Source organism: Herpailurus yagouaroundi, unplaced genomic scaffold, assembly GCF_014898765.1.
Source record: "Herpailurus yagouaroundi ecotype Mexico unplaced genomic scaffold, PumYag 67209, whole genome shotgun sequence".
NCBI classification, from domain to species: domain Eukaryota; kingdom Metazoa; phylum Chordata; class Mammalia; order Carnivora; family Felidae; genus Herpailurus; species Herpailurus yagouaroundi.
In genome coordinates this window covers 234,302-249,700 of record NW_024420049.1, presented here as the reverse complement: position 1 = coordinate 249,700, position 15,399 = coordinate 234,302, and the positions used below count along the sequence as shown (strand labels likewise).

Below are 15,399 nucleotides of genomic sequence, written 5' to 3'. Positions count from 1 at the left end.
AACAGAGAGAGAAAGAAACCAAGAAACAGACTCTTAACTATAGAGAACAGACTGATAGTTACCAGAGGGGAGGTAGCTGCAGGGAATGGGTGAAATAGGTGATGGGAATTAAGGAGGTCACATGTGATGAGCACTGGGTGATGTATGGAAGTGTTCAATCACTATATTGTACACCTGAAACGAGTATTACTCTGTATGTTACCTAACTGGAATTTAAATAAAAACTTTAAAAATGTTGTATTCTATATACTATCAGTGAATAAATGGAAACCAAAATTTAAGAAAGAATGTTTAAACTGAAAACAAACTGAGGGCTGATGGGGGGTGGGAGGGAGGGGAGGGTGGGTGATGGGTATTGAGGAGGGCATCTGTTGGGATGAGCACTGGGTGTTGTATGGAAACCAACTTGACAATAAATTTCATATTAAAAAAAAAAGAAAAAAAAGAATGTTTACAGTAGCTCCAAAAATTGAAAGCTTAGATACAAATCTAACAAAACATGTGAATTGTCTATATGATGAAAACTACAAAGTGAAAGAAGTCAGAGAGACATACTGTGTTTGCGAACAGTGGAGCTCTTAGTCCTCCCACGTCTGTAGATTTTCAGCAAGATTTTTTTGTGGCCACAGACATGCTGATTCTGAAATGTATACGAAAAGGCAAAAGGACTAGATTAGCTAAAATGATTTTGCAAAAAAGAATGAATTTGGAGTAATAATCCTACTTGATTTTCCAAATTACTACAAACTGCAGTAATCATAACATATATTAGTAAATGGAATAGACCTGTAGATTAATGATAGAGAATAAAAGTGCAGAAATAGATCCACACAAGTAAGCCAATTGATTTGGTGCAAAAACAATTCAAAGGAGGAAGGATAGTCTTTTCATCAAAAGGTGTTGGACAATTAGATAGCTGTATCCAATGATCCTAGACCTAACATTATACAAAGATTAACTCAAAATGAATTATAGTTCTAAATGTAATATGTAAAACCATAACACTGTTAGGAAACATAGCAGAATATCTTTCTGACCTAGGGTTTTCGGTGAGAAAACACCGAAAACAGTCCATACAAGAAAAAATTGATGAATGTGACTTCAACACTAGTAACTTTTGCTTTTGTAATAAAAAAAATACTGTTAAGAGAATGAAGAGACAAGGTACAGACTGGAAGAAAATATTTACCAATCATGTATCTGGCAAAGGACTGATGTAATATATATATTACTAATGGAATATACATATATATGCATATATATATGTTCACAATAGCCAAGATATTTTTATACGTTTTATATATGTATTATATATGTATATATACAGAGTGTATAAAACATTTTATTTTATTTTCTAAAACATGTTCTCAAATGTCAACAATAAGGAAAAAAAGCAATTCTTCAAATGGGCAAAAGATTTGAATAGATAATTCAGCAAAGAAGTGGTAAATGAACACCTGAAAAGATGCTCGATATCATTGGTCATTAGGGAAATGTATATTAAAACCATAACAAAATACTGCTACATACCTATTAGAATACCTAATGTAGTAATTTTAAAATTAAGTATGCTGTCAAGAATGCAGAGCAACAGGAAGTCTCATACGTTGTTGGTGGGGATTCACAATAGCATAGCCACTCTGGAAAACAGTTTGGCAGTGTGATACTGTGATTTAAATAAAATCTATATTTGGTTTTCATCTCCTTCTGGTAGAGCTTCTAAAACCCTTGAGATTTTCTGTGATGAGAGCAATAAAAATGTCTTTTTGCTACGTTAGTGTGGTGATTTTTAGACCACACACCTAAGGATGGGAGCAGATTGCCAACAGAGTCAACCAAGTGACTAGAAGGCTGGAATTTTCAGTCTCACCCCCCTAACCCCACCCCCACCCCCAAGAGAGGGGAGAGGGGCTGAGTATTGAGCTCAGTCACCAATGTCTGATGATTCAGTCAATTGTGCCTGTGTAATGAAGCCTACATAAAAAACCACAAAGGACGGAGTTCAGAGACCCAGGTTGGTGAACACCAGGAGATTTGAGGAGAGTGGCATACCTGGAGAAGGCATGGGAGCTCTGCATCCTTTCCCCATGCCTTTCCCTACACCTCTCCTCCACCTGGTTGTTTCTTAGTTGTATCCTTTTTGAATAAGCTGGTAATCTAGTAAGTAAATTATTTCTCTGACTTCTGTGAGCTCCTCTAGCAAATTAATGGAACCCAAGAAAGGTGTTGTTGGAACCTCTGAGCTATAGAGGTGGGTCAGAAGCACAGGTGATGATTTGGACTTTCGATTGGCATCTGACATGTGGGTGCAGGGGAGTCCCATAGAACTGAGCCCTTAACTTGTGGGAATCTACACCATCTCCAGAGAGATAGCACCAGAATTAAGTTAAATTGTTGGACACCCAGCTGGTGTTACAGAATTGCTTGGTGGTAGGGAAAAAAACCCATACACCCTGGAGTTGATGTCACAGTTATAACCAGTTTCTTATAAAATTAAATATACACCTAATTTCCATTCCTGAGTATTTACCCTAGAGAAATAAAAACTTAACAATCACATAAACATGTGTATATTAATGCTCACAGCACCTTTATTTGTAATGGCCAAGAACGGGAAACAACCTAAACGTCCTTTAACAAATGACTGGTTAAACACACTGTGGTACATCCACATCATGAAATGCTCTTCAGCAATAAAACACAATGAAGTACTGATATATTCAACAAAATGGATAAATCTCAAAGGCATTATCTCGAGTAATAAAGATAATCTCAAAAGGTTATATATTGTATGATTCCATTTGTAGGACAACCTCAAAAATACAAATATACTGCAATGGAGAACAGATCAGTGGTTGCCAAGGATATGACCATATATATGACTGTCTCTGTATACATGACTATATATATGTCTATAATGGGATAGAAGGAGGGAGTTTTGAGGCATGTTGGAACTGTTCTGTGTCCTGATGGTTGGTGGTTTCATGAATCCATACCTGTGTTAAGATTCATGACTTAAACATGAAAAGTAAAAGTCAATTTCACTATTTGATTGCTTTAAAAATAAATAAAAAGAATTAAGATGTTTTTAGACAGCTTTACCTATATCTTAATGTTGTATGGGTGAGTTACTTTCTTTGTCCAATCTAAGATTTACTGTCAAGTGTCAAAGGTACAAGGAAAAATGAAAATGTCATAAACAAATATCTTCCTGCTTAAAGAAGCCTGCTAAGAAAACTTCCCAATCAAATGAAGAAATATAATGCTAACAAAGACAACTGACAAATTCAATAATTAAAGCATGAAGCAAGTTCATTTGTTACATTAACAACTTTAAATATTGATATACATGGTGTTGATTTAAATTGTGATTATAGGTGTTTATTATTGATAATTATTATTTTGGTCATAATGCTTTGTGTATTTACAATTGCATAAGTTAAAAAAGTTAAAAGTATAATAGAAACTATATTAATTGCCTGTGTGCACAGTTTCTATGAACAGTATTTACAGTTTTTATAATTTTTCTTTTTCTCTTTTCTGTTAGTTCTGAACACATACATATTTATGAAATATGATTATATGGACTTGTATTTTGTATGTCTCTTTAATTTCATTTTCTCAGTAATTTGTTTTTCCCATGTTTTACAAAAGTACTGGTCTGGAACAAATTTGAAATGAAAAAAAAAGTGCTTTACCCCAAACAGTTTTACAAAAACTGGTACAGAAGGCCTGACACCAAGAAGCAATACTATGTAAAGTTAACAGGAGACCAAGAGACAAAGCAGCTATTCGTGCTGATTTCCTGTGATAAGATTTGTAATAGAGGACAAATATTCTCACTTCTTTTTCAGGAAGTCTGGCTGAAGAAAGGACACAGACCTTGCATGAATTTGTACTCCTGTTTGCTGTATTTGATGAAGGTGAGTGAGCCGCAGTCTGAATCCTGGGCTCCTGAAACAAATCACATATATTAATTTAATCTGGTACTCGAGAATGAGGGCTGCTATTGTCCAGATTATAGAAAGATCATAAACTACTGTTCAGGAATGAAAGAGATGGGGAGAAAACTGAATTTCAAGAAAAAATACAACCTGAGTTTCATTAAATCCATCAACAGAGACTTCTAGTTCTAACTTTAAATACCTCTTCCTTTTTTAGAAAATTTTATGTGTTTTTTATTTAAAATTTAAAAACATTTTTAATTGAAGTATAGTTGACATATATTAAATTAGTTTCAGGTATACAGCATAGTGATTCACCTATATACATTATGAAATGCTCACCATGATGAGTGCATTGCAGGAGTATTGACTATATTCCCTGTGCTGTACTTTTCATCCCTGTGACCTATTTATTTTATAACTGGAAGTTTGTATCTCTTAACCTCCTTCACCCATTTACCCATCCCTGTACCCTCTTCTGTCAACCATGAGTTTGTTCTCTGTGTCTGTGGGTCTGTTTCTGCTTTGTTTGTTTTGTTTTTTAGATTCTACATAAAAGTGAACCCATATAGTATAGTATTTCTCTTTCTCTGTCTAACTTATTTCGCTTAACATAACTGAAATACTCTCTGGGTCCATCCATGTTGCTGCAAAAAGGCAAGATCTCCGTCTTTTTTATGGCCAAGTTTTATATATCATGTGTGTGTGTGTATACACATGTGCATATATATGTGTGTGGGTACACACACATATATACACACACACGTACACCCATACACATACGTGTATATATATATATATGCATACATACATACATACATACCACATCTTCTTTATCCAGTCATGTATGAATCTATACTTGGGAACATAGGGGTGCATGTATCCCATCAAGTTAGTGTTTTTGAATTCTTTGGGTAATACCCAGAAGTGGAATTACTGGATCATAGGGCAGTTCGATGTTTCACTTGTTGAGGAACCTCTACGCTGTTTTCCAGAGTGGCTGCAGCAGTTTGCATTCCCGCCAGCAGTGTAACAGGGTTCCTTTGTCTCTACATCATCACCAGCACTTGTTATTTCTTGTCTTTTTGATGTGATTACACTTTTCGTTTGTATTTCCCTGATGATTAGTATTTTTTTTTTAATTTTTAATGTTTATTTTTGAGAGAGAGAGAGAGAGAGAGCGAGCAGGGGAAGGTCAGAGAAAGAGGGGGGACACAGAATCCGAAGCAGGCTTGAGGCTCTGAGCTGTCAGCACAAAGCCTGACACGGGGCTCAAACTCAAACTGTGAGATCATGACCTGAGCCAAAGCCAGACACCCAACCGACTGAGCCACCCAGGCGCCCCTTTGATGATTAGTAATTTTAAGCATCTTTTCATGTGTCTTTTAAAGGAAATGTTCGTAAAAGTGCATATTTAAGGGGTACCACATGATGATTTGATATACAGAAGATAATAAAGTGATTACTATAGTCAAGGTGATGAACACATCCATCTCCTCACATAGTTACTATTTTGTGTGTGTGATGAGTGCACCTGTAATCTACTCTCTTAGCATATTTTCAGTGTCCGATACAGTATTATTAAGTATAGTTATCATGCCTGTACATTAGATCTCTGGAACTTATTCATCCTAAAACTGAAATGTTGTAGCCTTTAGCCAACATTTCCCCATTTCCCCCACATCTCTGCTCTTGGCAAGCAGCATTGACTGTCTGCTTCTAGGAGTATACCCTCTCTTATCTTCCTTTCTTACTTTTAAATACCTTTGCAAATTACTTAACCTCTCTGTGTCTCAATTTTCTTAAGTTTAAAATCGAAATAATAGTACTTTTTTCATAGGATAGTTGTGAGGATTATGTAAGTGATTTCAATTAAGTAACTTAGAACATTATGTGGCACAGAGTAGGTCCTCAGTAGTATCAGAACTTTTGCTACCTCCTCCTGCTAATAGAGCCATTATCCTCCTACACAGCTTCTTCTGAACTGAGGATCCCATCATCTCTCTCCTGACTAGTCTCCCTGTCTTCTCCTGTCCCCTGACGTTCCATTGTTACTGATGATGTGTCTAGCCTCACTGGGCCCCTCTTCCTGCCTCACTGTGCAGGTGCTGGCCACGCTGAACACATTTTATATTGCCCTGCAACATGCCCTGTGTTTTCTTGCATCCAGATCCTTGTTGACGCTGTGTCCTCTGCCTAGAAAGCCTGTCTGCACCTTCACACCAAGTGAAGATTTTCCTTTTCCTTCTAGTCTGGGTTAGATGCCTCTTTATATATTTCCACAGTTTTTTAAATGTTTATTTACTTTTGAGAGAGAGAGAAAGAGAAAGAGAGAGAACGAGCAGGGGATGGTCAGAGAGAGAGGAAGACACAGAATCTGAAGCAGGCTCCAGACTGAGCTGTCAGCACAGAGCCTGATGCGGGGCTTGAACCCACGGACCGTGGGATCATGAACTGAGCCAAAGTTGGATGTTTAACCAACTGAGCCACCCATGGGACCCTCCACAGTTTTTTTTTAATGCATCAGCAAGTTTATTTACAAATGCAGTTGAACAGGAAGGCTTACTAGGTCCTGGAGAAAACTTTTGGTATACAAACCCTGATGATTTTGTATTAATGACAATTCTGGTGAAGAAAATAGAGATCCCCTCATCAAGAAAATAAAATGTCATGTATGCTAAAAAAATTTTTTTAGAGGACAATATTACATAGATGAAATGAAGGGTACAGAAAGCAAATTTGTGAGTAGATTTTAGTGAAATTGTCTTTATGGTTCTGCATGAATTTAGTATACATTACAATAAACAGAGCAAATGCAACTATGTATTTATATTAGCTACTTCAAATAATATTTCACAACCTTTTTTGAAAAAAACAATAAAATAATCATCTTCAAAACACCACTAGAAAGTCAAACAAAGGAGTTTCCTCCTTATCATACTAAATCATCATTGCCTGATACTTTGATATTATATCCCTTCCCTTTCAGGTGAAGTGAAGTTTCTTCTCTCTGGTTTTGTAAAAGCCTGTTCTCATCTCTATGACGTTACTCTTCACTTATAATTGCTGGCTTCTCTATTTAAGCTAAATTGTAAGCACTTTGAAGGCAGAGTGTCTTCTCTGTCCGCAGTGCCTGGCACTCAGAAGTGCTCAGTAAATGCGTTTGGATGAATGAAGAAATTAGTAGATGAACAGATAAATGAACTTAGGAGAATTACCCACAAAGGCTGGGTGCTTCAGAAAGTTTCAGTATTAGCTGCTAGTCCTTTATACGAAGGGGCAACTTCAGGGAGATGGCTGTGCCATGATAATATTTACAGTGCTTTCACTCATTAATTTCAGAGGGGAGATGGGCAAGCTTTCAGGTTCTTGGGTTTTCATTACTACAATCTGAATGAAGCAATTAGGACAGGGACAGGGACTGAGAGTCCTTTTCTACGATGATTTTCATCTGCTCCTTTTTAAAATTTTTTTAACGTTTATTTATTTTAGAGAGACAGAGCAGAAGCAGGGGAGAGGGAGAGAGAAGGGGAGACACAGCATCCAAAGCAGGCTCTAGGCTCTGAGCTGTCAGCGCAGAGCATGACGTGGGGCTGGAACCCACGAACCACGAGATCATGACCTGAGGCAAAGTCGGATGCTTAACTGTAACCGAGGGAGCCACCCAGGCACCCCTGTCTGCTCCCTTTCAAATAAGTCGGTGAATGAATAGAGTGAAATCCTCATGGCACAAACTAACCAATATTCTTCCTTCTCGTTATCACTTGTCATCATCCCTTCCCATCTACTGTCAGACAAATATAAGGAGAGACCATCAATTTGAGCAAGAAATGTCTGCCTTTTAGTAATTGTCTTCTCCCTTTTTCTTACTGATTGGGGGCAAAGACTGCTCACAGCATGGGACGGAGGGAAGGAGAAATGGAGCGTCATTCATGAGACAGACACTGAGCTAGCCTTGTATTTGCCTCCTCTCTCCTCAGGAAAAAGCTGGCACTCATCTGCTCAGGCCCAGCATGAAATGCACACGGTCAACGGCTATGTCAACAGGTCTCTGCCAGGTATGTCCATTTGTGCTCAAGAATCCTCAGGATCTTCCTCACTCACCACCACAGCTCTCTCCTCTGGTTGTCTTCAGACAGCTCCGTATGCCCAGAGGAAAGGCCACTGAATTCTGGCGTCTGGTGGGGTCTTAAACTGAAGTGGCTGATTCTTTTTCCAGTCACCTAAAAATGAAGGCCTGCCCATGTACACAGAGCTCACAGATTTCTCTTTCCTTTTGCTTAAAATAGATGGGGCCAAGGATGAACAAATATTTAAGGAAAGCCTGAAATATGAAAGGGATATGCAGAGATAAATAAAATAATAATCCCAGAAGAAAAAGAGATAATCCTTAGAACTGAACAAAACTTGTCAAAAGGTCTACTTAGTATTTTCATAAAGATTCAAGAAGATACTGCATCAATAAAGTAATAATGGGATTTTATGAAAAAGAAATAACCAAATAAGGGTATGCTCACAAAAATGAGGAATATGGTTTTCAAAATACAAACTCAATAGAAGGCAGAATAGAGAAAATCTCCCAGAAATGAAAATGAAAAGAGATTGAGAATACAGTTTAAAACAGATTTCAGAAATCAAAGAAATGATAGAAGAAAGTATTTGAGTCCTCATATAAAAATTTCCCAGTAGCATAAATTCTAAAAAGACTCCCACAAAAAATTATGATTGTGGAATTTCAGAGAACAAAGAGAAGATGTTTAAGCTTCCCCTGGGACAAACAGGTCACAAACAAAAGCAGGAAACTTAAATTGGCAATACCATTCAGGGCTTTCTAGGACTTACTAGAGAGTTGGGACTTGACATGGAGACAAGAGATAATGGTAGCTAGCTTGGATTAAGATGGTGGGGATAGTGATGATGGTGAAAAATAGATATATTTGAAAGATTCGGGAGCCAAAATACGAGAAAACTGTGCCCTAGTAGTTAACAGTGTGAGTCTAAGCATACGGCTGCTTGGGTTCCAATCTGAGCAAGTTAATTAACCTCTCTGGGCATTGGTTTCCTCTCCTGATAACAATAGTTTCTACATTCATATGGTTACTGGAGGGAGTGAATGAGTTACTTGTAAAACAGTTTGGATAGTGTTTGATATAAAATAAGTGCTCAGTAAATATTAGTGTTATTAATTATATTGCCATAACTGGTATCAGGTTGGATGTGAGAAGTGAGCGTAGTAAAAAGAATAATTTTGATATTTTTCAAGGAGAAAATATTGGTCAATAAGAGAATAAGGGCTAGGGGTGAATCCTAGGTGATCTGTAATTTACTGAGGAGTCAGGAAAGGAGACAGAAGGAGCTGTCTAAACAACAGGGGAACAAAGCCCAGAGAGGTGTTGGCACAGAGATCGAGGGAGGAAGAGAATCTCAAGAAGGAATGAATGGTCAACAGGTGCAGGTGGCTGAAAATGGTCCATTGGATTTAGCAGCATGGCACTCACTGGTGGGTGACCTTGGCGAGAGCTGTTGGTTTGGCAGTACCCTAGCCTCCTTGGAAAGTTTTATTCCAAGTCAGTAATAAAATTTGAAGGTCAGTTTGTCCATCCTATCCTAGACCGCATTTTCCCTTTCAAATTCTCTACTTGCTGACCATAACTATCTTATTTCTACTTTATAGGTCTGACTGGATGCCACAAGAAATCAGTCTATTGGCATGTGATTGGAATGGGCACCACCCCCGAAGTGCACTCAATTTTTCTTGAAGGTCACACATTTCTCATCAGAAACCACCGCCAGGCCTCCTTGGAGATCTCACCAATAACGTTCCTCACTGCTCAGACATTCCTGATGGACCTTGGCCAGTTTCTACTGTTTTGTCACATCTCTTCCCACCAGCATGGTAATATCTGTTGATCTTAAAAATGAGTACTATACATATTCAGCTCTTCTTTTAGTGTCCACTGTCCAGTATAAGATTATGTTAGAACTCAACTGAGGTGCCCTAGTTGTCAGTTTTCAGAGTAAAGATTTCACCTTGAACGTAAGAGGGCTTGAGTGTTAGTAGTACTGGTGAATTTTTAGTCTAAATGACTATGATAGAGGGAGGGGAGATATTTTAGGAATGAATGCTGTGGTGAAAGGGAGGAAGACAGTACAGTATTGGTTTCCCAGCCTGATCCCATTAACTAGGCCTCAATACCATGGAGAGAGACATTGCAGGTCATAGCCGAAGAGATGTTTTATGAGAAATGTAAGGAAATAAGTCACCTAGGTTGTAGGATAGCAGTAGTGATGCCGAGAGCAGTAAATAGCAAAGACAAGATGATACTGCAGTTCTCAGCATGAAAGCCCACACTCCTGGTGTACACGGAGGTGCTCTGTCAGCACCTGGTAGGAGGTGACACGCTGCGGGTGGAAGTTGCCAAGCATAGGTGACACACCACATGAGGTTTTCGAAGACGTCTCGATGAGGACTTTGCGAAGGGCCAAAGGTCCCATCTAAGTGAGTTGGGGCAACAGTGCTTACACTTTCAAATTATTGTTAATGTAACCTCATTGGGAGCTACAGCCTGTGAAAATTCATATAACACGATCATCCCACCCCCATTTGCCGTCTTGTGTGTTTACTCCACTAACTCCTCAACTTGCATCAATGTAACATCACTCCTTGCCTAGTCCCCTCTTGTGGCTATTGAGGGCTGTTGGAGAAACATGTTGAGGAGGCCTAATGTTTCATGTCTAACAGCACTCAGCACTCGTTTGTTCCTACCACTCTTGTATTAATGCTCTCTTCAGATTCCTTGTTTGCCTTGGAGAAGAGATTGGATCTTGCCACACTTCCACTATTTCCCCCTTATGTTCAGTGAATGGCCTTGTCTATAGTCCTCTATAATGATGAAGAATGGGACCTCTTTTCCCCATCTGTTACATCATGTTTGGGGGACTTTTGATAAGACATTAGGGGGCAAAGGATATCCTACTGGGCACACAACAGGAATAGGTTATTTATTTGTATGCAGGTTGGTCACTATCTAGTTTGAAGGGTTTATGTTTTGTTTTATTATTTTGACTTGTTTCCACTGATTTTAATCCACATTTTGCAGAAAAATGCTTTGTCTTGTTGAACCTCAGATAAAACTTTTCATCTGTAGACCTAGAATAAATAACGTTTGAAGCCACATGCACTAGTTTAAAGACTAGCTGTCTGCCGCTCCTGAGAGCTACCCTGTTCCCCATCACCCAGTAAACAGGCCCCCCTTCTTTGGATTGAGCTTCAGAACAGCCTGTGGCATAGACTGGGAAGGAGGTATTGCCATCCACATTTTTAAAGCCAGAGATGAGATTGCTTTAGGGCTCGCAACTAGTCACAGACAGACATGCTCTTAAAATATATGACATATTTCCTTAGCTCTAAGTTGTACCTTTCCATGTTTTTATGAACTTGGAATGTTTCTTGAAATTTATATCTATACTGACATTTTTCCTGATAAACTTATTAAATCGGTGGTTTGTATCATGATTCAATGGAATACATATAGAAATCATAGGTAACTGGAGGAGTGGGGAGTTGGTCTGACCTAGGCAACCACATGCTGAAAATACTCAGTGTGTCAAGTCTGCTCATTTATAATTTGGGAGTTGGGGAGTGATAGGCTCAGAGCCAATACCACAAGGGAAATATTCATATATATTGTAAGAGCAAATGAGTGAGTGTTGGAAAAGGGATAAAACATAGATTGGAGGAGAGTCTGGCTGAAGGGAAACAGTGAGTGCAAAGACCATATAGGAAGAAAGCAACAAGGAACAGCTATGGGGGAGGTAATCCCTGTAGGAGAGTGGCAAAGAAGAGCACTGGCGTGGAGAAGAAAACACTTAGGAGAGGGTCTTGAAGGCCAGAGTCTTGTAGGAATCTGACATTGTTTGATTTGTCTGACTCCAGATGGCATGGAAGCTTATGTCAAAGTAGATAGCTGCCCAGAGGAACCCCAGCTACGGATGAAAACTAATGAAAAAGAGGAAGATTATGATGATGATCTTTATGATTCTGACATGGACATGGTTAGGTTTGATGGCGACAGCCCTTCTCCCTTTATTCAAATCCGCTCAGTTGCCAAGAAGCATCCTAAAACTTGGATCCACTATATTGCCGCCGAAGAGGAGGACTGGGACTATGCTCCCTCGGCCCCCACCCCCATTGACAGGTAAGCACCTTTGACTCTTGGTATGAACTCTTCCTCATTTTCAAAAAGTTCTTCCCAATTATTCAAAACAACAAATCCTCAAGCCATGGTTGGGATTAAGTACAGATATGGAATCAAATAATATAGCCCTATTAACATAGCTAAGTATCAGGGATACTTGTATTTTTCTCCCTCCTTCCCTTGATTAAATCTCATGAGCTGTTTTAGAGCTGGATTTTAGCCACCTGTCCCTACCTAGAACTCTGCATCCCAACATGTCATCTATTTGTGTCTCATGCAGAAGTTATAAACATCTATATTTGAACAGTGGTCCTCAGCGGATTGGTAGGAAGTACAAAAAAGTTCGATTTATGGCATACACAGATGAAACATTTAAGACTCGTGAAGCTATTCAGTATGAATCAGGAATCCTAGGACCTTTACTTTATGGAGAAGTTGGAGACACACTGTTGGTAAGTTGAGGAGGAGATACAAGGTTGGGTCAGAAGACAAAGTCTGGAGAATTTTGAGTATCTAAAAGCTTCATAATTTAGCCTTGTCTCCAATGGATATGATCGTCTAAAAATCATAAATGTTACACAGATAAATGTGGACTATAAATTTGTTTTAAAAATATGAGTATATTGGGGCACCTGGGTGGCTTAGTCAGTTAAGTGACCATTCTGTTCCAAAAGGAAGTTTTCATAATGGAAGATGCTGCAGCCTTATTGTGTAGTAGTACAACAGAAGAGATGTTGTCATTAGATAGGAGGTGATTTTCGCAGGAGGGAATGTGGCCATATATGCACATAGGTGGGTAGATTTGATGGCGGGAGGGTGAGTACTCTCTTTTCTCAGTGAAAACAGAAGCACTTGACAGTGAGAATCTGGAAGCAGATATTAGTCAACTAAGTAAGTGGGAAGGTGAATTTCTAGGAAAACCTAACAGTAATGAAGTTTTAGGGTGATGGTGGGGTGGTCCAGAGCTGATGGCCAAGAAAATTCTTGAAGGCGCCTTTGGTGCAAAAATGTGACTTTATTAAAGCATGTGGACAGGATCTGTGGGCAGGAAGAGCTGCACTGGGGTTGTAATGGGTAACTGATTATATACCTTCAGGTTCGGTGGAGGTCAGGGATAGAGTAAGTCTCTAAGAAATTTTGGAAACAAGGTTTCCAGGACCTTAAGGAGCTAGCTGTTGCTAGGGAAACTCCATTTATTATCGTTTAGTAGTCATGAGACCCTTCATATGTATATCAGGGGGCCCTAAGCTAGGGGAATGATTGCCAGCATATATCCTGGGGCAGTTGAGAGTGCTGTCATCCTAGTCGTCCCTGCTCATTCAGTGAAGAATTTTATCACCAGAGTCACTGTTTTCCTCTCAGCTGTTGGGGAACTAGGGCCCAAATGGTGGGAAAAGGCTGAGAAGAAGCAGTGTCCTCAGCAGACATTCAATTTCAATTAGTTTGAGAAGGTGCAAAGAATACTTCCTGAACAAATGAAATAACTGTAAAGAAATGGAAAGGGGCCTTTAGTGAAAAACCTAAGTGACTATCTGAGCAGTTATACAGAAAGAACAAATGTTTTGAGCTTTATGTGAGCTCAAACCCCTACAGTATGGACATAAGGCAGCTTTTGTCTTCTGGAGATGGGCCACACTGGTTGATCCTGGCCCTTTTAAGACTTGGTCTTCTATTTCACTTTTACTTGCAGATTATATTTAAAAATCAAGCAAGCCGACCATATAACATCTACCCTCATGGAATCACTGACGTCAGTCCTTTGTACTCAGGGAGATTGCCTAAAGGTAAGTGTCACCTCAGTCATCTAAGTTCGCTTACCTGTAGATATGGATGAGGTCATAGCCTCAACAGCACTAACATTATACTGGCCTTCGCCCCAGCTGCTATGTATGATGTAGACACATCTATCACCCCCCTATCCTGTATGCTATAATTTCCATATGGATTACATCTATATACTTACCAATACACATAAGAAAATGCTATAATTTTTTGCTTTAAATGGTCATATGTAGTTTTAGACAATTATGAGGAAAAAATATTCCTTCATATTTACCTATTTACTATTACCAATGCAGCACTTCCATTCAGATCACTTCTCTTCAATCTGAAGAATTTCCTTTAGCATTCCTTATGGTGCAAGTATGCTGGAAATAGATTCTCTTCATTTTATCTTATTTGAAAATGTCTTTATTTTGTCTTCACTCTTGAAGGCTAATTTTGCCGGACATAGAATTCTGGGTTCAGAGGTGTTTTTTTTTTTTTTTTCCTTTTAGTACTTTCCAAATATTATTTGACAATCTTCTGGCATTCGTAATAGCTGAGTTTTGATTCCATTGAATTATTCTTCCCCTGGAGGTTATTTTTCTCTGGCTGTGATTTTCTTCATATTTATCCTGTTTGGGGTTTACTGATCTTCCAGGATCTGTACATTTGTTTTTACAAACTTGGAAAGATTGTGGTCATTATTTCTTTAAATAAATTTTGTACCCTATTCTCTATCCCCTTTCCCAGGTCTCTAATTACAAGAATGTTTGACCTCTTGGTATTGTCCTACATACCTTAATGTTTTCATCATATTTTTTTCTTTCTCCCTCTTATCTGTAGGTTGGATAGTTTCTATTGACCTACCTTGAAGTTCACTGACCTCAAACTGGAATTTCTAAGTCACAGTATACATATTTTTATTTTTAATAGATAGCCAGACTTTTGCCCCCAAATAAAGTTATAATTCACAGTCCTACCAGTCATATATGAAAGTGTAATTTCCCACATTATTGATATCTAGACATGGACAGTTTTTAAAAATCCTGCCAATCTTGTGGGTGAAAAGAGGTGTCTCAATGTTTTTTAAATTTTATTTTTAAATTTTAATTCCAGTATAGTTAAGAGTGTAATCTTAGTTTCAGGTTTACTATATAGTGATTCAACACTTCTATACAACATCTGGTGCTCATCACGACAAGTGCACCCCTTAATCCCCATCACCTACTTCACCTATCCCTCTATCCAACTCCCCTCTGGTAACCATCAGTCTGTTCTCCATGGTTGAGTCTGTTTCTTGGTTTCTCTCCCTCTCTTTTTCACTTTGCTCTTTTGTTTTGTTTCTTAGATTCCACATATGAGTGAAATCATATGGTATTTGTCTCTGAATGACTTTTTTCATTTAACATTATATACTCTCTAGCTCCATCCATGTCATTGAAAATGGCAAGATTTCATTCCTTTTTATGGCTGAGTGATAATTCATTGTGTTT

General features: G+C 38.5%; 1 protein-coding gene across 3 annotated transcripts in view; it reads left to right on the top strand.

Annotated features, from left to right (window-relative positions):
* The window catches only part of F8 (coagulation factor VIII), a 108,446-nt gene that overhangs the window by 43,628 nt on the left and 49,419 nt on the right, over nt 1–15,399 (top strand). For all 3 annotated transcript variants that reach the window (XM_040467115.1, XM_040467114.1, XM_040467116.1), the window contains 6 exons: nt 3,855–3,923; nt 7,925–8,002; nt 9,619–9,840; nt 11,881–12,142; nt 12,423–12,594; nt 13,833–13,926. In XM_040467115.1, coding sequence (XP_040323049.1) covers nt 3,855–3,923; nt 7,925–8,002; nt 9,619–9,840; nt 11,881–12,142; nt 12,423–12,594; nt 13,833–13,926 — 897 coding nt within the window. The remainder of the gene's footprint in view (nt 1–3,854; nt 3,924–7,924; nt 8,003–9,618; nt 9,841–11,880; nt 12,143–12,422; nt 12,595–13,832; nt 13,927–15,399) is intronic.